The 21,897-nt window shown below is 33.1% G+C and overlaps 2 protein-coding genes across 2 annotated transcripts; one reads left to right on the forward strand and one right to left on the reverse strand.

Annotated features, from left to right (window-relative positions):
* The first annotated feature begins 994 nt into the window (after nucleotides 1-994).
* LOC123909708 (DNA-directed primase/polymerase protein-like) lies at nucleotides 995-11,406 on the forward strand. The gene is made up of 13 exons (XM_045960585.1): nucleotides 995-1,295; nucleotides 1,522-1,685; nucleotides 2,499-2,668; nucleotides 2,775-2,921; nucleotides 3,033-3,084; nucleotides 3,214-3,388; nucleotides 3,943-4,025; nucleotides 5,700-5,912; nucleotides 7,378-7,494; nucleotides 7,615-7,771; nucleotides 8,350-8,457; nucleotides 9,806-10,131; nucleotides 10,573-11,406. Exons 1-13 carry the CDS (start codon nucleotides 1,217-1,219, stop codon nucleotides 10,678-10,680), a joined length of 1,899 nt encoding a protein of 632 aa, XP_045816541.1. The 5' UTR covers nucleotides 995-1,216; the 3' UTR covers nucleotides 10,681-11,406.
* Nucleotides 11,407-14,483: 3,077 nt separating this feature from the next.
* Nucleotides 14,484-20,989, reverse strand: LOC123908848 (uncharacterized protein At3g49140-like). Its single transcript, XM_045959575.1, has 11 exons — nucleotides 20,747-20,989; nucleotides 20,461-20,563; nucleotides 19,300-19,522; nucleotides 17,827-17,929; nucleotides 17,664-17,731; nucleotides 16,937-17,113; nucleotides 16,692-16,820; nucleotides 16,223-16,558; nucleotides 15,576-15,734; nucleotides 15,100-15,195; nucleotides 14,484-14,754 (listed from the first exon to the last, which is right to left on the reverse strand). Exons 1-11 carry the CDS (start codon nucleotides 20,823-20,825, stop codon nucleotides 14,650-14,652), a joined length of 1,578 nt encoding a protein of 525 aa, XP_045815531.1. The 5' UTR covers nucleotides 20,826-20,989; the 3' UTR covers nucleotides 14,484-14,649.
* Nucleotides 20,990-21,897: the final 908 nt, after the last annotated feature.

A 21,897-nucleotide genomic window follows, 5' to 3' on the forward strand; every position in this document is an offset into this window, starting at 1 on the left:
ATATATATATATAAAAAACAAGTTTGCGACGGCTTTATAACCGTTGCAAATTATACTATTAATCTTACATGGAAATAACATAGCGACAGTTTGAAACTGTTGCAACATGAACTGCGACAGTTGTAGCGACGGTTTTCAAAACCGTTGCAAAGTTCTCTTGCAACACACAAATCAGCCACGGTTGGACAACCGTCGCAGATGAGCAATTGTGACACTTTCAACTGTCGCAAAGTGCAATTTTAACCGTCGCAAAGTACTTATTTTCTTGTAGTGATTAGGCGGGTTGATTGAGTGTTTAGGAGGGAAACCGACACCGTATCCTGCTTTAATATATTAAATAAAAGTTAAAAGTATTTTACATTTTAGATTTTACATTAAATAAATAGAAATTGTGATTAATTATGCGTTTAAATTTATTGGAAACAAGATTAACATATTAATATTCTAATTTTAATTCACAATTGAAACATATGTTATAATGGTTGAAAGATTTCATTATAAGTAAGGAATTTAAGTTCAATTCTAATTATAGACAAATTTGTATTTTTTATAATATAAAGCTGCAATAAAAAAAAATAATAATAATAATTTGGGGCTAGCTTATAACTTAACAACATAAGATAAAAAATAAGAAATATATCAATCTCGAACTATGGGTCATTTGTTTCAGATTTATTTTTTTTCAAAAAAATTTATTTTTTCTAAAAAAAATCACTTTTTTATTTTTATTTTTATTTTTATTTTACTTATGGTTGTTTAAGATTTTTTCAAAAATCATTTTTTCTTCAAAATGAAAAGCCATTTTCAATAGTTTTCTTCAAAATCTATTTTTTTAAAAATCATTTTTTGAATTAATAAATTTTTGTGTTGGTAAACAAACAGAAAATAACTTTAAATTTACTTCAAAATCTCTAAAAAAAATAGATGTTTTTTGAATATTTTTTTAAGCTTAAACAAACCGCTATAAATATTAGCTTAAAAAATGATTTTGAATATAGCTTATGGAGGTAAAAATAGATTTTTCATGGCTCGTGTCGTGAGTCGTGAGCAATAAGGGGGCCCTAATGATTAATTTTCTCATCTCAATTCCTCCGCAAAATTATCTTTTTTGGTGAATTCTTCCGCAAATTCAAATTCCCGCCTAACGGGAAAGTGAAAGAAAATCGAAAATTCCACAATCAGAAAATTCAAATTCTCATTTTCACAGAAAATTGAAATGTCATCAACCTCAAACAACAACATGAACGATGTTGATCGTTTGTTCGCATGCTTCAAATGCGGTTTATCACCCCCTAGTAAGTTTTTCAATTCTCTCTTTTTTCCTTTTTTTTTTTTGTTTTTCTCGATAAAAAATTGAAACAAACCCTAGGAAACTATAAGGTTCATTTTCCTTGTGAATTAATAGTGTTCATTTTTATTTTTTTTAGTGTTATAAAAAATAGTGCTGATTATTTTCTTATTGCTGAGTATGAAATTAAAAATGAAAAAAAATAATTGATGAAAAAATTATGGTTGGTTCAGAATCTGCTTTGATTGAAAGAAAAAGGAGGAAAAGGAAATTGGAGAAGGAAATTCCAAAGAATGGGTCACCGGGAGAATGTTCAAATCCAGGATCAATTGGAGGAGAAGAGAAAACTCCGTTATCTTGCATCAAAACAACAAATGTGGAATCTTCTATTGAGAAAGTAATTATTTCTGTTAGTAAACTGTTTTTGAGAGTTTTAAATTATTAATTAATAACTAATTCTTTTGTTTTTGACATTTTTGCGTTTAATCTGCTACGACTGGACAATTTTGGTTGTATTGTGTTTGATTTTAAGATTGTTTCTGAGACTAGATACATTGGGGGGAAGGGAACAAAAACTGAAATTCGTGTCTCTCGCAAAATTACATCACAACTTTTTGTCCCAAGTACGAGTTGTAACAAAAAAAATTATATTTTGTCCACCAAACATCATACAAGACAATAAGTTGTTCGAAGTTTGTCTTGTGTTGTTTTGTCCTATGTTGTTCCGTAAGATTTGTTTGGATATACTTATTTGAGCATGTGAGACTGTTTGGAAGAACATATGGAAACAAGTTATGACTTGTCTATAAGTTGTTTAGAGCTTATTTCTGTATGCTCTCCATGATAGCTTATGAGAACAATTTAGAGTGTATATGGAAAACGTTATTTTATATTTTGTTATAGAAATAGCTGATACATAAGCACTTATATACTAAGAGCTTATGTTATAAGTTCTTAATTAAGCTGTTTATCCAAACAATCTGAACAAATTACAAAATGTTGCTGTCAAATTATTGCTTTTTCCTAACTACTACTTGTCTTCAAATGCTATGAGAATTGTATGTATGTATCTTTTGTCATCTTATGGTTTAATTGTTTTATTTGTTTCTTTACATATATTTTTTAATTTTTATATAATGCACAAGATCATTACTGGTGCTACTTGGCTCATACTTCATCTTCGTGTCAACTAAATTTTCTTGCATTTCAGCTTAAATCAGCAATAGCTAAAGCAAAAAGCTCTAGTAATCGGAAGCAGATCTCGCCAGTTGTATTCTACGGTTCTCCTCATGGTGTGCCTCCGAAAAAACCGACCCGTTTATGGAGATTGTTGCATGAGATACGTATTGATCTCTCTCAGAGGAAAAAACTGAACTTAAGGTCTTTTTCCGAAGCTGGTTTCTACCCGTTTACTTTTTCCACCTGTTTACTTTTCTTGTACTTAATGTATCAGAATATGACTTGAATCAAAGCTTTATTTTTCTAGGAAGGAAGTATGGTCCACATTCCCAAGGCAGGATGAAGCAATAAACTTTGCCAAAGGACAAGAAGATGTCCATCTCTTTAGTTATCAAGATCACTTCAATGGCCAGAGAAGGTTCCTTGCGTCTACATATACAGAATTCTGGCGAAGGTCTCCTTCATATAATTTTCTTTCTCGTCTGAATCATCATCATTTTCGACTGATTAGTTATGACTAAGATCCTTGTTTCTGTATATTCATATTGCTGAGTTCTGTACTCAGGTACAAAAACATGGATTCAAAATCCCGTCATCATTATGAAGTGATTCAAGAGGTAAATAGTCTTGCATGTTTTATGTTCACTGATTTAACGAAAAAATGGTTCTGTCGTTACATTGTCATGTGAGCGGTCTGGGCGCCATATGCATGTTTGTTCCAGTCTTAAAAGTTTCTTTGCTCCCAGGGTTTACCATGCCACCTTTATTTTGATTTGGAGTTTAATAAAAGAGTCAACGTAGGAAAGAATGGAGATGAAATGGTTGATCTTTTGATATCAATAGTTCTAGAAGCCTTACACGAAAAGTATGAAATCCATGGAGACCACGATTGGATAGTAGAACTCGACTCTTCAACTGAAGGTTTGGCTTTTCTTCATGCCTATTCCATTTGTAAACTGTAGTTCTGAAACCTATAGTGAATAAGATTTTTCTGCTTGCTTATATGCCTTTTATTTTGGGTTCCATCTTCATTGAAATTTTCTTTTATTTATTGTTTCTTAATTGTGATTTAGGGAATAGTTTATAGTTAAACTGCATACACTCGCATTGACAGTTTGGCTTTGGAAAATATTAATTACCACACGAGAACCGGTGTTCATCTCTTCATTGGTTCTATAATTGCATGCTTTATCTAGTTGGCTCTCTCTCAGTACTTTATAATTCCTTATATGTGCTAGTGGATTGATGCGATTTGCACCATATAGGTAATTCAATCCCTTGTAATTGTGTGGAGTGCTGAGGGGCTTTACCATTGAGCCAATTACACATTTATATTTGAATTAAGTGTTCTATATGTTTTTAGCTTTCAAAATGGAGCAATTGTTAGGTATTGCTATGACAAGGATTCTAATGTTTTCCCATGTATAATGATCCTTATCTTTATCCTTATAATTTCTTATTAATTTGACTTGTAGATAAGTTCTCTCGCCATCTAATAATTCGCATACCAAAGGCTGCTTTTAAGGATAACTCCCACGCAGGTGCATTTGTTTCAGAAGTAAGTCCAAGTTTACTCATCTTTTCCCATCAAAGCTAGAGATAAAATTTGGAAGGCTTAATTAGTTAAATGGTCCCTTAAAGACATTTTAGGTTTCACAATGGTCCCTTAAAGAAAAAAAGGTCTAAATTGGTCCCTTAAAGACATTCCGTTAGCCAAAAAGGTCCTTTCCGTTAAACTTTAACCCCAAATGTATAAGGTGGACTAACACTGTAAATGGTCCACCATAGACCTCATTAAATTTTTTAATTATAACCATTTGATCTTTTTCTTAAGATAACCTTTGTTGTTGATTTCAAAATAATTGCTTGTGTGAGAAATTTGTTGTTGATTTCAAAATAACTGCTTGTGTGAGAAATGGAAGAAAACACATAAAGACCATGTTTTTTTGGTTCTGTAACACTAACATCCTATGGGTGGGTTTCGTTTTGCAAAAATTGGGTATATAGAAAACACCAAGTTATGATGATGAATGGTGTGAAATAGCTAGCTGAAGTTGTGAACCTCGTGAGCATTGATGGCGATGGTATTGAAGTAGCAGTTTGGTTAGGAGAATGATTTTGGCTAATGGAATGATTTTGACAAGATGAGAAGTTTCCATATCTTACAAAGGATCTAAAGAAGAGGGATTTTTTATTTTTATTTTTTTATTTCAACTTTTCAGTTTGATGGGTTGAAATAATTTATGTGTTTTTTAATTTAAATTCTATGGATTGAGTTGTGTTTCTTGGATTTGTTTGAAGATCTGGATTTGTTTTTTTTTTTGTTGAAGTTTATGAGATGTTGAAGAAGAACATCAAGAACAAATGAATGAAGATGATGAAGAAAGGGGAAAAAATTAGGTGTTGATGATTTATCATTCGAACAATATACATACAAGATCCAATGGTTCCGATTTGGACAAAAATATCTAATGGTTCACTTTAGACAAAAATAACTTTTGATGTTAAAAGTTAACGGCAGGGACTAACTTGACTAACAGAGATATCAATAAGGGACCAATTCAAACTTTTTTTTCTGTAAGGGACCATTGTGAAACCTAAAATGTCTTTAAGGGACCAAAATACTAATTAAGCCAATTTGGAATTAGGGTGATATCCTATTAATTCATGAGAATCCACTACTCTTCATCTTCATCTTTCTGATAGGAAATTACATCAGAAATTTACAATGGGTCGACTGGTAGACCAAATTAGTCATGAGCCGAGGCCTTGAAAAAATTTACACAAAGAAAATGTCATGTGGCAAAGAGGAATAGGGGGACTTAAAAATAGAAATGGAAGAGAATAATGGAAAGGAATAGAAACTGGAAAAGGGTAATAATTTAGAGAGAGAGAGAGAGAGAGAGAGAGGAGAGAGGTTTTCCTGCTTTTCTGGGAAGTGGGAACTAAGAGTTGTTTTCTTGCTTTTTCTGTTGTGGTAAGGTAACCACTATTTCAGTAGAGATTCCTATATTCTCATGAATAAAAGAGGGATTTAATTTATCTGTATTATTTTCTATCATTTTCTTTAATCGGTTAACACACATAATGAGTCATTTTATATATATTTTTAATTTAGTAATTATCAAAGCTTTGAAATTACTTACAAAAAGGATAATTATACTAGCTGATAACACAATCTTCTCTGTAGTATTTCTTTTGGAGAATCATCAACTATTGATTATATTGACAGATATGCTCAAGAATTCTAAACGCAAGGGGGAAAGATAAACGTTGTGAAAAATTGTTTATAGCAAAAGATTCAAGTACCGATGAATCTGCTTACCAACTTTTTGTGGATACTGCTGTATATACTCGGAATCGTGTTTTCCGTCTTCATCTATCTTCAAAGGCAGGAAAAAGTTCAATTCTTTTGCCAACAGAGAGATTTAAGTGCAAAAACTTGGTATGGCATTTTTCTTACGTAATATAGCGGTTTCAATTTTTTTTTTTGTTTACAATGAATTGGGGATCGAACCCAGGACCTATAGCATACTACCCAAACCCCTCACCACTAGACCAAACCTAGTGGCTTAGCGGTTTCAAATTTTACCATCAAAATAGTTTTATCAAGAAAGGATTTTCATCAAGGAAGAAGTAATAATAATAATAATAAAAATATGAAAATTGGAATAACTAGTGTCAGTGTTGCGGACTGCTCTTTGCATATAATAGAATGGGACTCGACTGGAAGATAAAAAATGGGGAATAACCAGTCACCATTTGATTTTTTTTTTGTCAATTAGAAAGGATTTTGGCGTGTGTTTTTGTTAGTTCTTGACCTGAGAAGCAAAGATTTTCTGTTGAAGACAGATAGGAGTTGTAGTATCTTATTCTATTTAAAGAAAGGCAAAAATATATACATTACCATGTGCTAACTACAGTATTTATATATACTCAGGCTCCATTTGCTAAAATTAAGCTATAAGCTTGCTGATAGCTCAAAAGCTAGCTTATATCTGAAAAGATAGCTGATGCCTTGTTGCTGATGGCTTATAGCTGAAAAGCTAACTAGTTGAAATTGAAGTGTTTGGTAAATTTAGCTGTTGAAAATATAAAATGACATAAAAGTCCATGTTTTTTAAATTATTTTACTTTGTATAAAATAATAACACTCCTTAAGAGCACTACTCCATGTTTTAATTTAGCCAAAAATCATCTCTATGCGAAGATAAAAGAATTTGATTTATCTGAAGAAAAATAATACCATTTGTCCGAGTTGGGATCCTCTCCATTATCTATTGTTTCCATTTCTTCCATTACCAAAGTTTTTAAATGTTTTTGGGTGTATAAATGATATTTGAACCGACTTAATATCACACTTTTACATTTATATTCTCAAAACTATATAATAATGGAGGAAATGGAAATAATTGGAAATGGAGAGGATCCTAACTCCATTTGTCCATTTCTTTTCTTTATGTTAAGATGTATACTGGCGAATTTAAGTATGGTCTTATTTATCATATGAAATGTTGTGATGATTTGATACAGAGAAATCCAGAATTGAGAATGAGAGCAGCATGAGTGGTATTTATATTTTTCATGTACGGGTAGTATCTCTTTAGTCAAAGATAAAAAAGAAATCTGGAAAAGAACTACTGTGGCAGGATTTTGGAAAGTAACATGAAGCAATAAATTACAAATGTCTGCAGTTTAACTTGAGTTTGTGGTCAGTTATTTTATTTTACAAAATGAATAAGTAATAATATTAAAATAAAAGGTTAAAATGGGAGAAAATACAAAAAGCTATAAGGTCTAAAAAAAACTTTTTACCAAACATATTTTATATTATCAAATAAGCTTATAAGCTTATACGAGTTACAGAACGGACACTTATTTATTTTTCAGTTTTGTTGTTTAAGTGACAGAGTGAAGAAGACATGTTCATGGCTTCCTTGATCTGCAACATGGATGTTGATTGTGGAAAGCTTCTGGTCTGCAAACCAGACTTAGATTGCGTGAAGACTCTGCATTTTGATACAGAGGTAAAACTTCCATTGCATCTATTTATTTCTTCTCAGTTTAATTTTAAGGCTGTCATATCTTTCAACATTATAAAGTTTATTTCCTTAAATTAATGATTGCTGCTTATTTGATTTTGACAGTTGAATTATAATGTTGGAAACTCTGTCCAAATGCATCCAGAATTTACATTGAATACTTGCACAAGTGATGTTTCGGGAACATACTTCATGGGAAAGTCACCATTCCCATTTATCGACGAATTTATATTATCGGTTGCCTCTGTTGGGAATATACCAGGTGATTGTTATCAAAACTTGTTTCGATAGCAATAAATGGAAAAAATAAATGAGTGTGAATTTGTTTTACCGTTACGAGTTTCAGTAACAATACCTGCACCGGTGCAAGTATTCTATCCTCGCAAATCTTCACAAACTCCCATGATATCCATCGGTAACAGCTTCGTCCCACTTTCCCTTGGGCTTGGAGTCAGAGATGTTTGCGAGAATAAAGTTCTTTCAAATTTCGTTAGTCTGAACTTTTTTGCTTGCTTTCTCCGCATAAAAAACACTTGGGTACTGTTGGAAATTCTGCCTTCATTGTGGTCCGTCGCCATCCGCCTAATTGCGGCATTTGGGTTGCCTTCATTGCAGCCTCCAACACCTTCATTGTGTTGGGTGTGAAGGGGTGGATTTAGTCCCATATTGCTTAGAGATATGGCTTGTGTAGTGTTTATATAGCTAGCTTGGGCAACCCTCACTTTACAAGCCGGTTTTGTAGAGTTGAGTTAGGCCCAATATAAAATCTGACAGGTACCTGTCCCTATCTTGAGATTTCAGTGTAATTCTACTGACTGTGTTACTTTGCTGAATATATAGGAAAAATTCATAGTTGGTATTTATTCTCTGAATTTGGACTGATGGTCTACAGCATGACAAAAAACAGATACTGTGAGCGAATTGGCAGACAGCATAAAAGCAATAACGGTAATCTCCTTCAAGTTCTTATTTTTGTATGCAGATTGCAGAGTATGCACTTATTTTTCTCCTGAAAATACTTTTTGGCCATGTCTGAATGTTAAAGATTCTTGATTGAGTTTTCACTTTTTGGGTTGAGATTCCTTTTATTATGATTATGATATGATTGTATATTTAGCATGTTGGGGACCAATCTCATGTCTGCAGTAAGAAATGGTGTTTCTTATGTCTTTCATTTTAGTCTTAAATATTTTACTAGTCCCTGCAGTTGTAGCATATTTTGGTTTTGGTCCCTGCAATTTTTTTTGTTTGGTATTAGTCCCTGCACTTTGAGAAACTTTGTTTTTGGTCCTTGACATTAGTGAGTCTGTTAAAAAGTGAAAGTTAACTGGAGTACCACGTGGCCCAATCATTTTATGCCACTTGGCATGGTAAAATTGTTATTTTAAAATTTAATTAAATAAAATAACAAAATTGATTTATAATTTGTTTTATTATTATTAATTAATAGTAATAGAAGAAAGAATAAACAAACACAGATTCCATTACCAAAAACAAACACAGATCCTCATCCTACCATCGCCCCCCATCACCACCTTATCACCAATCTTCACCATCACCACCTCCATTGTTAATATTATTACAAGTGTTAAGAAGGAGTGTGGGTCTGCTCAACATGAACACCAATAGAAGGTTTTGTGAAAGGGGAAGAGTGAAACCTTGAGTTTTAAATTGAACGTGAATTGAACTTATAACTTCGAAATTAACTCTAACCGGTTCTTCTATAGCCTCTGCTCGCAAATGGATGAATAAATTTCGAAATTTTGCAGTCCAATTTTGAATGAATTGAAATAGGGTAGAGTGGGTTGGTTCATGATTCCATATGAGTGCCGATGGTTTCTTAATTTGTTGTATTTGAAGGGTTTTGATGAACTATGAGTGGTGGTGATTCGATGAGTTAAGGTAGCCATGATTTTGGTGATGGTGTCTCTATGGTGATGGGGGATTGGTGGGTGGGGCGATGAAGAAGAAGACAACCATGATTTTGGTCCTTTTTTTTCTTTCATTTTAGTCACTAATTATTATTGTTAAAATAATTATAAATAACAAATTATAATTGTGCCACGTGGTACTCCGTTAACTTTCACTTTTTTTTAACAGACTCACTAATGTCAAGGACCAAAAACAAAGTTTCTCAAAGTGCAGGGACTAATACCAAACAAAAAAAATTGCAGGGACCAAAACCAAAATATGCTACAACTGCAGGGACTAGTAACATATTTAAGCCTTCATTTTACTATGTTCTCTTTTTTTCTAATTGCAACTTACTAATACGTTTGATATTTTTCTGGTCCAGTGATATACGTTGTTGATCTAAGAAGGGCAGTGTATTATCAAAAATGTCACGATGCTGACTGTAGAGGTTATCGGTCTCCCTTGCGACCAATTCCAGTTCACGTATTCTCCAATCCTTCAGTTGCTATTGGTTCATCTGAGATGTTAGATGATAAATATCCAGTAGATGATGGGTGGGGAAGTCAACCTGATGATAACAACAAACCCAATCTTCTACAATACGAAGACACTGTTGAGGACAACTCCAGTGATTCTTGGTGGCTAGAAGCCATAAAAGTAGTTGAGGATGTGGAGAATAAGCAAACGGCAACAGAACTAAACACCAAGGTTAGTCTGTCTTAATTTGCATTCCAATGTTACAATTTACAGTAAAATGGACATTAGGCTCCCTCGTTATCTTATTTAAAAATGGCACTGAAACCACATCCCCTTTATTTAATATGTTTTGAACTAAAGGACTTATTTAAATTTGAATTGAAGCTGTAAGGATCAAATGAGTGACGTGTCTACAAGCTCAGCTGGTGAAGACACCTTTACTAGTGGGTGCAAGGGTGTGATAAAATCCTGCCTTCACCCCTGCGGAGTGAAAAATGACCCTTCACCCTTTCCCTATGCGGTGTGGGGTGTGTGTTCATAGTGAATGTGTACTAACTCAATGTCGGAAAAATTAAATTATCTTAGAGCATGATTGTTCTGAAGGTGTTTTATTTATCTTAATTGTTCATATGAACACAACATTAAATATCTGTTCCATAAATGTGTTAACAGAATGAGGAAATTGATGATGGAGATGATGATGATGAGTGGTGGCTGGCGGTAGAAAGGACTGCATCCCAGGCTGAACTGGCATATACTTCAACTAATTCAGGATGTTAGCGGCACAATTCAGCTCGCCAATGAGTTTTCGTGGCTCTCTACATAAGATCTTGTGGATGAAAGGAGTTTCCGTGGCTCTCTACATGCCGGATCAACAAAATTAGCTCCACTTGATGATTGGCGCCAGAAAAGGAGTTTGTTGCACTTATCTGCAGCAAGCAACATAAAGATGAGATCCTGAAAAGCAGAAAAGTTTGGGAGAAAATCCGGAAAATGAGCTTAATGACTGAAGGAAAATGAATTCAATTGTTGGAGATACAGACTTCAATTTTTGCACTGTCAAAACTACTGCCCATCCCTGTTGAAGGGTTGTAGGCCATGCAGAATGTTTCATGGTTGTGCAGGGCACATGAAGACCTTTGCATGCCCGTGTAAAGTGTGATCACTTCTTGGCGGATTTGGATCATCGACAACTGTGGCGCGGTGCACACCAGCTGCAAAGGATTCATTCACCATTTGAACCTCTATTGGGCCTTTTTGGATCCTCTCCTGCAGAAAGTAAAAGGGAGGGACTAGAGAGAGAAAAGAGGGGAGGGTAAAAAAAGAGAGAAAAGAGAAGAGAAATAGAGAGGAAGGAGGATGCACATTGTACACCATACTTTCTAAGAACCTATTTTGTTATCTCATCCTTTTTCTTTACAAATTCAAATCATGGATGTTAGAATATTATAAAGGATTAAATATGTTTGAGATCCTTATATTTATGCGACCTCAAGATTAAACCCTATTTGAATTTTAATAAATATTTAGTCACGAGAATTTTTACCGTTTGCAGGAGCGATCTTTGCCGTCAAGTTGATGACTGGACAAATAGAATTGCGATGTGGATGTGCTCAAGGATACAACATGGACATTTTTAGTGATGTGGTGTTTGCATGGCAACTGAGCCAGGAATTATATTATTAGTCACATTTAATAATTAATTAAAATCAATTTGCTATTAAACTAATTAAATTATGAATTAAGTAATCAACAATAACAATAGTTTATACCAATAAAAACCAAAACCATAATCAATACTCTCTCCATTGCATATTAGATGACTTGTTAGATCATTTCACACAAGTTAAGAAAAATGTAATAATTTAACATAAAAAAATGTTATAATTAAAGAGAATGTGATTTTTACTTAATTGCCCTTAAAATGTATTGATGACTTACTTTAGAGTCGTGAAAAAAGTAATAATGATTAGAGGTAAACACATAAACTTGTAGTTTCTGGTTGGAATTGTTCCACTAAGGGTTAAAATTTTAAAATTCATCTTAAATCCCCAACAGTTTGCTAATTTGATCTAAGTACTTAAGAATGGACAATCTCTTCTTTATTTCATGCTTTCTAGCTTTGATGAGATTCTTTCTTAAGACTTATTATCGCCTTTGAGTGATGGCTTATTTATAGCAAGCTAGTTGACAGTTGCAAAAGGATATGGTGATCAAGCAAGAAAATTAGTTGTTACTTTTGTCCTTTAGTGATGAAACAATGTAACTTCTTGTTTTCATCTTAGTGTTCTTCATTCTCTTGTGAAAATGAATGATGTGATAATTAATCTCATATCCATTCTGATGATCTTATCTCAAATTTGAAGATTGAAAGGATGATCATGATTCCACGATGCTTGAACATTACATGTTGGAAAATTTGTCATTCTGAAGTTCATTCTCATGTCCATTCTCAACTTCAAAGTTGATATTTTCATTTTGATCTACATTCTCATGTACGTCGAGCTTTGCCATTTGACTTCAACTGATTGAAAAGACCTTGTTCCACCTTGTCAATGCTTGTATCTTGATATCAACAAGTTTTGATCTTTTGTATATTGATCTCATTTTTGCTTCTTTGAGATCAATCTAAACTTGATCTTGAGACAGGCTTTGCAGCTTCTGTGATGTCATTCTCGTGTTCTACTGACATAGCAGAACATTTCTGAGCTTGAGATTACTTCTGGTATGTGTACTTATGCTTGAGATTGATGTTTCCTCCATTCTCAAGTGGATCTCATGATTGTGTCTCAACTCTTGTGGCATCATTCTCATGTATGTTTTGATGTGCATGTTTCTTCAACCTTATGATCTTTTCGAAATATTGATTTGTAACATCCTTTTCTAGAGATCACTCCAGTAGATTTGCTAAAAACAAAACACATCAAAACAAAAATGATACAATATTTATTTAATATCGGCTCTAAACTAGTATTTTATAAAGGGTCTTACTAACCAGTGCCCCCAGGGCACTAGTTAAGGAACCAAAAGAAGAAATAAAATAAAAGTTGTGCATGGAAAACATTAAAATATAAACTTTTGTTGTATTGACTACACTATTTCTAAGGAAAACTTTCTAAATTTGAATCCTTAACAAGTGCCCCTAGGACACTATTTAGCATTTGCCTAAAAACAAATCAAATATCCAACGCTTCTATTTTTTTTAGCTAAATCTATATTTCTTTTCTTCACAAGTTGGGGAAGCAATATGTAACATCCCGGATTTTTTATAGAGTTTGAATAGAAAAATTTTATTTTGTTTACAAAAGAATAAAAATCATTTAAACTTATAAATAATAAGTGTACAACGGAAAAGTATTTCATTTAAATTACATATTTATAAAAACCCATATTCTTTTATCCCCGCAAGCAACATACCAACTTCACACATCGATAAAAGATGATGAGTACTAAAGATGATGTCTGAAGTTGGTATGTTGCTTGTATGCGTGCGGGGATAAAAGAATGAGTTTTTATAAATATGTAAATATTTTTCCGTTGTACACTTATTATTTATAAGTTTAGATGATTATTATTCTTTTGTAAACAAAAAAAATGTCTTACTTTTTAAATAAATAAAATTTTTCTATTCAAACTCTTTATCAAAAATCCGGTATGTTACACGATACATTTTATTACGACGATAAAGTCATGCATTTGCAGCCTATCAGTGGTTGTATTTTGTTGTATATATATGCTATAGCTCATTAGTAAGTGCTTAGCTTTGTAACATCAAAGGTGCCGAGTTCAAATCTCGTCAGATTCGATTGTAAAAGGTTATTAGTGTCACTTTGGACTAGTAAATATTTTTGCATCCCCCATTTTTTTAAAAAAATAAAAGTAAAAGTATATAAGTTTTTAGAGATTAATTTGCATACGATGTTTGAATTTAAGGTATATGTGATTAAAGTGAAATATTTTTAATGATCCATAACAATTAGGATTGATTAACAATGTAAAAAATATTTACATCGCCGGTGCATATTTTTTGTCCTTATAAAAAATTGCATCTTTTCATCCCTACAAAAATTGTATGCACGTAATTTTAGTCCATTTCCAGGGCACTCTTTAAGCATTCCATTTAAAGGAACTTTTTATTCAAAAAGTTAAACACTACAATTTCCAATGCGTTGACTTTACGCATTCCGATAAAAATTCCCTAAAAAGCTTACTATTTAAGGGCTTAAAGAGTGTCCCGGGGGCACTATTTAGCATTTGCCATAAAATAAAGAACATATGAAGGCCTTGTTTGGTTCACTTTTGTAAAACTGTTTTTCAATTTTTAGAAATAATAAACCAAAAAACTTGTTTGATAGATCCTTTTATAATTATAGTTTTCAAACCTGTTTTTACTATTTTAAGAAATGAAGAGGATCTCAACTCATGCATTGCATCGCATTACATTATATTATTTGATTAGAATTTAAAAAGCTTACTAATATATTTGTCCCCATGACTAATGTCTCTAGTTACTTGTTGCACTTGCACTTGCAGGCATTAGACTAATCAACAACAAAATTGAACAAATAAAGTATGAAAGCAAATGAGGAAAACATTACTTCCAATTATTGATTAATGCAACAAAAATTACACAACCTGATTGTCATCTGCATGGGACATTTTACCCTGCCTTCACTACTGTACACAATCATTGGCCGAAGTCATACAAGCCGTACAAAAAAATTGTCCGGTTTGTGACATTTTACTATTTTAGCATTCATTTTGATGTGTTTGCTTCGCTTTTGGTTGCTTTGGGTGATTTCTTGAAAATAGTAAATCATTGAGTTGTCTCTCAGCATTGTATTCTGATGTAGCCTGCAAATAATGATATTTTAAGCGTGAATATTAGGAAGATTAGAAACATTAAGTAAGTTGCAACATCATGCACAAACTAAACTAAAATCAGCTATATGAAGGTGGTGTTTGTCAAGGTAAGACAAATTCTCAGCACAAAATCTAAACACAATGGAGCAATTCAGAAAATTATAAAGTTTAGTTTAATTGTGATCTATAAAGTTTTGAACCAGCCTTTTACTAAACCCTAAATCTGACAAATATACTTAACTACCTTGAATTTGTATTTCGTGGTATAATACAAACGATATCATGACTTATATAAAAGGCATTTAAATTTGTAGCTATGAGAAACAACTGATGTACCCTTTTCCTGAATCCGAATCTCAGTGTTTGAACTTGAGTTCCTGAACAAACCCTTACGTCAATCCCAAGGGAGTCCACACAGATAATTTGTGCCTCCTGCAATGAATTGCAATCAAAGTTGATCACTGACTGTAACATAGCAAATGTACTAATGCTTGTACTTAAGTGTTCTAAAAAGAATGTAAAAGATGACGAGGAAGGTAATAAAATTCCAAAATTGTATTTAATCATTTCTACTTTCAAGACAGATAGATGTCCTTTAGCAAATCATGGTAGTGAAATGCTGTAGAATCAGATCTTGCATTAACTTGTACCTTTGGTTGTAAATGAATGACACAACTTTCTTAATGACACTCCAAACCAAATACACAAAATTCGGTCATAAAACTATTTAACCGTGGCAACTATCAAGAGATTTATTTGAGAAAACAACTCAACAAAAGTGCATCAAAGAAAATATTCCAAGAGCTTATTACCTCCACTTGAATACCCTTACACCTCCAACAGAGAGACTTAAGGGCTTGCAAAGTCTTTTCTGATTCTCCACCAGCTTTCAAATGAGATATAATTTTGGAAGATGACCTTGCAATAGCATCAGGTTGAGCTTTCATGTAGTCTTCCAAATCAAGGATAATCTGCGCAGAATCAGAACAGAAATTTTAGTTTCCAACAAATGAAATGTTCTTATATCATGCAAACTTAACCCTGGGATGGGTCATTTACCTCATATTTCTTTCTAAAAGCCAGCAAATAGAAACATCATAAATTTCCAGGTAATTAGCACAATTTTGAATTATCTGTGTGCCTATCTGTTTAAAGATTCTAACCAATTGAGTTATTAATTAGAGAAACAATCTGAGCTTGTTGCGGGAGAAAAATACCATTGGTGTCAAAATGTCAGGTCAATATTTATAAAAGCTATTTTGGTTATTTCTGTATTTTTCCTTTTTAAACAAAATATATCCATCATTTCTTAGCCAACTGGCTATGATTACCGACTAAAGAAGTCACCAAATTGCATCATAAAACACCAATATATGAACAAAGTGCATGATCAATCAACTTGACGAGTTCCTAGAACATGTCTCTAAACAATCAAACACATACAAATCAGCCAGCTTACAGGATGTCCATGTGCAGAGAACACTTGAATCTTAACCATCTCCAATCTGTAGAAGGAAGTATCATCTATAGGTATATCACTATTCCCATTATTTTCCACCTGTTTTGATGTATTATCTTCAGATGACTCTGTATTGTGCTCATGACCATTAATTGCACCAATACTTTCGTCTTTATTTTCTGTGGCTTTACTAATGTCGGCAGTACTGGATTGATTGGCAGTTAGATGCTTCTGTATTGGAGAATTTTCTTCGATAAATGCAGGTCTTATAACTCCTTGGAAGATTACACAAGCCGGAGGCTGCTCCATCCAATCAACTGGATCATCTGAAGCAATCTAGATAGAGAGTAGCAGTAGTAATAAAAATATGGAGTTAATTAATATCAATAAAATCAAAGTAAAACTGCGATAGAAAAGGCATTAAAATGTAGTCTCCAAAAGCCACAAATTAGGTAACATTAACATCTACCTCGGTCAATTTTTTAGCAAAATCCATTGGATGAGAAAATCGCATTGTCTCCAATTTTGCCCAGTCTGCAAGTGTTTCATCGTCATCATCATCCATTTCATCCTCATCTGAAAGAATAGCCATCCATCCCTGCAAACAAGAAAATGAATAATAGTGGATATTATTTTGTTTCAATAATGTATGATTACAGTTGAGAAGTGAACATAAGCCTCATAATTACATTAAAAACAATGAAAAATTCAGACCGAGTCATAATCCTCATTCTCATCTTCATTTTCATCTTCGTCATCTTCATCATCGCTGTCATCTAAATCATCAGTATCTTGATCATCAATTTCTTCAATCCCAAAGTCAATTTCTGATGGACCTGATAAGGCCATCTCATTGATCATTTCCATGGTATCCACACCAATTATGACTTGCTACAACAACACAAACAAGACAATCCATAACCCTTTTAAGATATGCAAACTTTGTAGAGTGAAACAGAACTTGAGAATTGAGATTAGAACAAAAGGATTTGAAAAATAAAATGAAAGATGAAAGAGAAATATACTTAAGCCATTGTAGCAAACAAATCATGGATATGGCTTAATACATCAAATAGTACAATGAAACACAACAAGACAAAAGGTGAGGATATTAAATTATTGTAAAAGCCCAAAAGGTAGCAAATTAAAGTTTCTTGATATCAACAAATGAACATCAACAAAATGAAGGTAATTTTATAATTGCTTGCTTAAAAAATGCCATTAATAAAAGAATCAGGCCATCAAATCTAGGTATCATGAGTTTTCCTCAGTACATGTCTACTTGGTTTTTTTTTCTGTTAGAAGTGCATTGTCTACTTGTTATAGTAGAAGGAAAGTACACAAAACTGTAAGTATGTGTGAATGCCTCAAATGAACTGTTAGTATGTATTTCATAGAAAATTATATACCATTACTTACAAAGTTAGAGACATGGTCATACCACAAAATTATTTTCTGAAGTTAGGGACTGCAAAATATCTTCACCGTTCTTTGCTTGAAAATATATACCTGCAATGCTTGTAGAATTTAATTAGGGGGGTGAAACTTCCCAAGCACAAGAAACTCAATACATAGTAGAGGACAATCATATAGCCATCACTTACTTCCATGTTCATCAGTCAAATAAGGCAAATCTGGCCAAACAACATTTTCATGAAAATCATCATTAACATAAGTTGAGAACACCATTGTTGCTTTGCTGTTAACCTATAAATATAAATGATATGCCACAATCATCATTAGCTATGCATTCGACAGAGAATAAAAGCAACTGACATGCTTCTAGATATAGTTATTTTCTCAAATACAGAATTTTCATTACATCAGTTGAGGTCATAAAAGGTTCAACATTCAGTAAAAATTATGTTAGTGACGTTTGACATATTTTTCAATAATTCTGTAAAAAGAAACAATGGGTTATTGTCACATACATTAAGCAAATCCCAACAAAAATTATACATTATTTCATAACTAGACTTTTCACACTTCTGATATTCTCTATTAGGGTTGCAAACTTGCCATCAATCTTGGCAACTTCTGCAAATTCAATAAGACAAATCAGGCTGCACCAGAAAGGAAAACTATGGAGCAGTTTGCTCTAACAGTTGAGTTAACCATAATAACACAATTCGGTCTTCGATCGCACAAATCCGTGCCCAATTTGCAGAAAATAATGAACCAATGAAGCAGTTCACTTCGGGTTTTAATGAGCACGGGAACAGCTCACAGAACAAAAACTGGTCTGTAACCATAAACCGAGTATGGGAACCAGTGTAATATATTTTCCAATAGTTTCCCTGGTGCAATGTGCGCTGCCTTTTTATATAGCTAATCATCCTTTCTATAGTTTAGAAACTTTTTATGTGGAACAATTTAACATTAGTGTAAAAGCTTAAACTAGAGGGGGGGACTATGTTGTATGCTGCAAAGTTTCCATGTGGAACTATTCTTATCTTATAATTGTTAGCTGTTGGGTTTTTATATTTTTATTTTAGGATGTAGTTTATTATTTTTAACTAGACAAGATGAAAAGTTAATGATACCGTAACAATTAAAATAGTAGAAGAACATACAACGAATCTAAATAACATACTAGCTATATATAACCCCCAAGTACCCAACAACACTTCAAGAGTTGCATACCGCATACACCCGTACCACATACCAAAGCGAATTGTGAATCAGGTGACTATGGAATAAACACATGGATTCAAAACAAAGAATAATACTTTAAATGGCCAATTAAATCTCCTATTTATCTTTAATACCTTTTCGAGGGCAGGCAATCCTAAATGAGCACAGCATAGAACAGTATTTGCTAAAATGAAATGGAGACCTTGACTATGGTTTTAGGATCTAAATTTATCATTATTAACTTTCCTTCATGTAAGAACATTACACACGTTGCCGCATAGGATAATGTCTATTGTCTAGCCATCATTTAAAACAAGCAGTACAGTTTTGTTTCAATATTGAACAAAAATAGCACTGAAATAAGAAAACCTAAATATTTGCCAAATTTGATTTTCTCATTGTGACGTTACTTCACTATTAGAAAAAGTAATACAAATTAGTACCTCAATAACAGTTCTACTTGTTTCTGCTGCAGTAAGTCTAACATCTTCACTATTCTCCAATGTCGAAGCAGCTATTTCCTCAAATGGGTGATAGGATGGCTTCTCGTTTTTCTTTACAGGCTCCTGATCTGAGCCAGGATGTTCTGATGATACTCGAATTCTATTCTTCAGAAGTTTGTTTCTTCTTGTAAATGGAGCGCCCGGGTACTTTTTACTTCTTATCCTGTGTAATTATATCCATTTATTATTATTTATTTCCTCTCATAACATTTAGTATTTTTTGACATGAAAGGTAGACAATTTGTCAATATACATTACAGGTAAAACAAGAAGTCGCAAAATTTGCTTTATGAATTCATTGTTCAGGTTAAAGATAAATGTGTTTCGAAATTATGCCACTTTAGGGAATTGCATCTTACATGAAAGTTTATCTCAACAAATCGGTACTATCACAAAAGTTTATCCGTAAAACTCAACAGTCTCAAGTAGGGATGTTTGTGTGACGGTTTAAAACAGGTTTTGCTAGTCGCTCACCTTGCACTAATTTTTTCATCGGGTCAGTTCTTTAGACATGAAACCAACTATAAACCCAAAGAAACTCAACAAAGTCTAAGTCTTATTAAGAATGGGTTTAAGCAAGACAAGACTGAGTTAACCAAAAACTCATATAAAGAAAATCAAAGAAATGACCATATAATAATAGTGATCAAAAGAAAATAGTTCATACAATTAGTAAATATATCATATAAACTATAATTTTCCTCAATAAATGCAGTGATTTTTTACTTCCTTTTTTATTTTAGAATAACCACCGTAACTGATTTCAATAATTTCACAACTAAATCATCCAGGAAAAAAAAAAAAGCATAATCGTCCCCTTGAGCTTAGCTCAGTTAGTAGGGACATCACATATATTATGCAGGATCCGAGGTTCGAACCCCGGACACTCCACCGGTGGATTTTCTAGCCACTAAGCTAAAAAAAAAAAACATAATCACAAGAATAGTTATTGTGTTTGATTTCAATATCTCAATATTCTAGCTTCAAGTCAAAATTAATTCTACTCAACTGCAACCAAAATGTCAAAATGAATTCTAAACTTTTAGAATCAATTTTGACTCCTCCAGCAGTAGAACCAAACATACACTTAAATAACCATACCAAGGCACATCAAAACCGCAGCTACAAGCGAGTCGTCGACACGACGCCACGTAGCCTAATCCGCCATTCATATCCTCCGTAGTCCACATTGAACGGTTATTATCTGCCAAACGAAGAATGTGACAAATATCAATGAGCAAGTGTATAACTAATTAACCAGTAAGTAGTAGTAGTAATAATAACTCCATTTGAACTCAAATCAAATCAAAACGAAGCCGTTTTAGTTTGTTAGTAGTCAGAGAATATAGAATAAATTAGGAAAATGGAACAGAGAGAGGGAGAGTACGAGGTGCGGCGGAGGAAAAGCGAGTGGCGGTGGCGGCGAGGTGGAAACGGGCGGCGATAGGAGGATCGATTATCATCATAGTTGGTTTGTTTGGAAATGGAAGAGTGTTATTATTATTATTACGCTATGTTATGAGAGATGCATAGTTGTGGAAAGAAGAAAGAAGGAGATGAGGTACCCTATGCTTTTGGATTTGTCTTCGTCGTGATTGGATGCAGCCGCAAACATGCTCAACTTTCTGATATTTATTTTTATTTTAACTTTATTATATTTTTTATAAATGATTTTTTTCTATTTTATTTATACAATACCATTTAAAATATAATAAAAACCTACGAATATCAAGGTTCGAACTCTGATCTTGCATATTGCATGCAATGTCCATACCAACTGACTTATGCACACGCTCACACAGACCAAACTCGATCAATTCTAAAATGACCGAAAGTTTTTTTTTTTGTCTAATAATCAAGTGACTAAAAATTTCATCTTAAAGGTGAATAAGTAGAGATGCATATATAATAGATGTCCTAAGAAACTAAACGAACACTATGAGGCATGCAAGTATCGGAAATATCATAAAAAATGAGACTCTGAAGCTCTCTAGAAGGTGTCTCCAAAACATGCAAAACAAAAGAATTTAAAATTTGATCGTAATTAGCTAACCAATTAGTTGATTTGTTTCCTTCACACCAAGTGTGATTAATTTGGACAAGTTGGTAAGATCATGAATACGTCTAATCAAGGTCGAAATATTCTCGTTGACATTGCTATTTCGTGTTATCATTTCAACCAACACCTTCGAATAACTTTCCACTTGAAGATGAGTAATTATTTGTCTTCTAGCCAAATCCATTCCGATTTACATGCCCACATCTCAACATGGAGGGCATCACAGGAATCAATTATACAGGCAAAATTACTCAAAAAGATGAAATTGTTGTCTTAAACAAGACCGTCACACCCTAAAAGGTTCATTGGTCTTTTATTTGTATCATCACAGTAAAGTTTGATCCATCTTTCTCGACATTGCTTCCTGGACTGGGCAATGGACCAAGAGAAAATTGACTAGGCTCAATAGATCCAAGAAAGCAAAGCCCAATCAAAGGCGGTCCATGAAATTTAAAAGACACGAGGGTGAGAATGAAAGC

This window comes from Trifolium pratense, linkage group LG2 (genome assembly GCF_020283565.1).
Source record: "Trifolium pratense cultivar HEN17-A07 linkage group LG2, ARS_RC_1.1, whole genome shotgun sequence".
NCBI classification, from domain to species: domain Eukaryota; kingdom Viridiplantae; phylum Streptophyta; class Magnoliopsida; order Fabales; family Fabaceae; genus Trifolium; species Trifolium pratense.

Coding starts and splice junctions, on each gene's coding strand:
- LOC123909708 (XM_045960585.1), top strand. CDS start 1,217: ATGTCATCAACCTCAAACAACAACATGAACGATGTTGATCGTTTGTTC. Junction 1,296..1,521: donor ATGCGGTTTATCACCCCCTA/GTAAGTTTTTCA, acceptor TGGTTGGTTCAG/AATCTGCTTTGATTGAAAGA. Junction 1,686..2,498: donor TGGAATCTTCTATTGAGAAA/GTAATTATTTCT, acceptor CTTGCATTTCAG/CTTAAATCAGCAATAGCTAA.
- LOC123908848 (XM_045959575.1), bottom strand. CDS start 20,825: ATGATGATAATCGATCCTCCTATCGCCGCCCGTTTCCACCTCGCCGCC. Junction 19,523..20,460: donor TGCGGTTTTGATGTGCCTTG/GTATGGTTATTT, acceptor ATAATTACACAG/GATAAGAAGTAAAAAGTACC. Junction 16,821..16,936: donor AGAATGAGGATTATGACTCG/GTCTGAATTTTT, acceptor TCTTGTTTGCAG/GGATGGATGGCTATTCTTTC.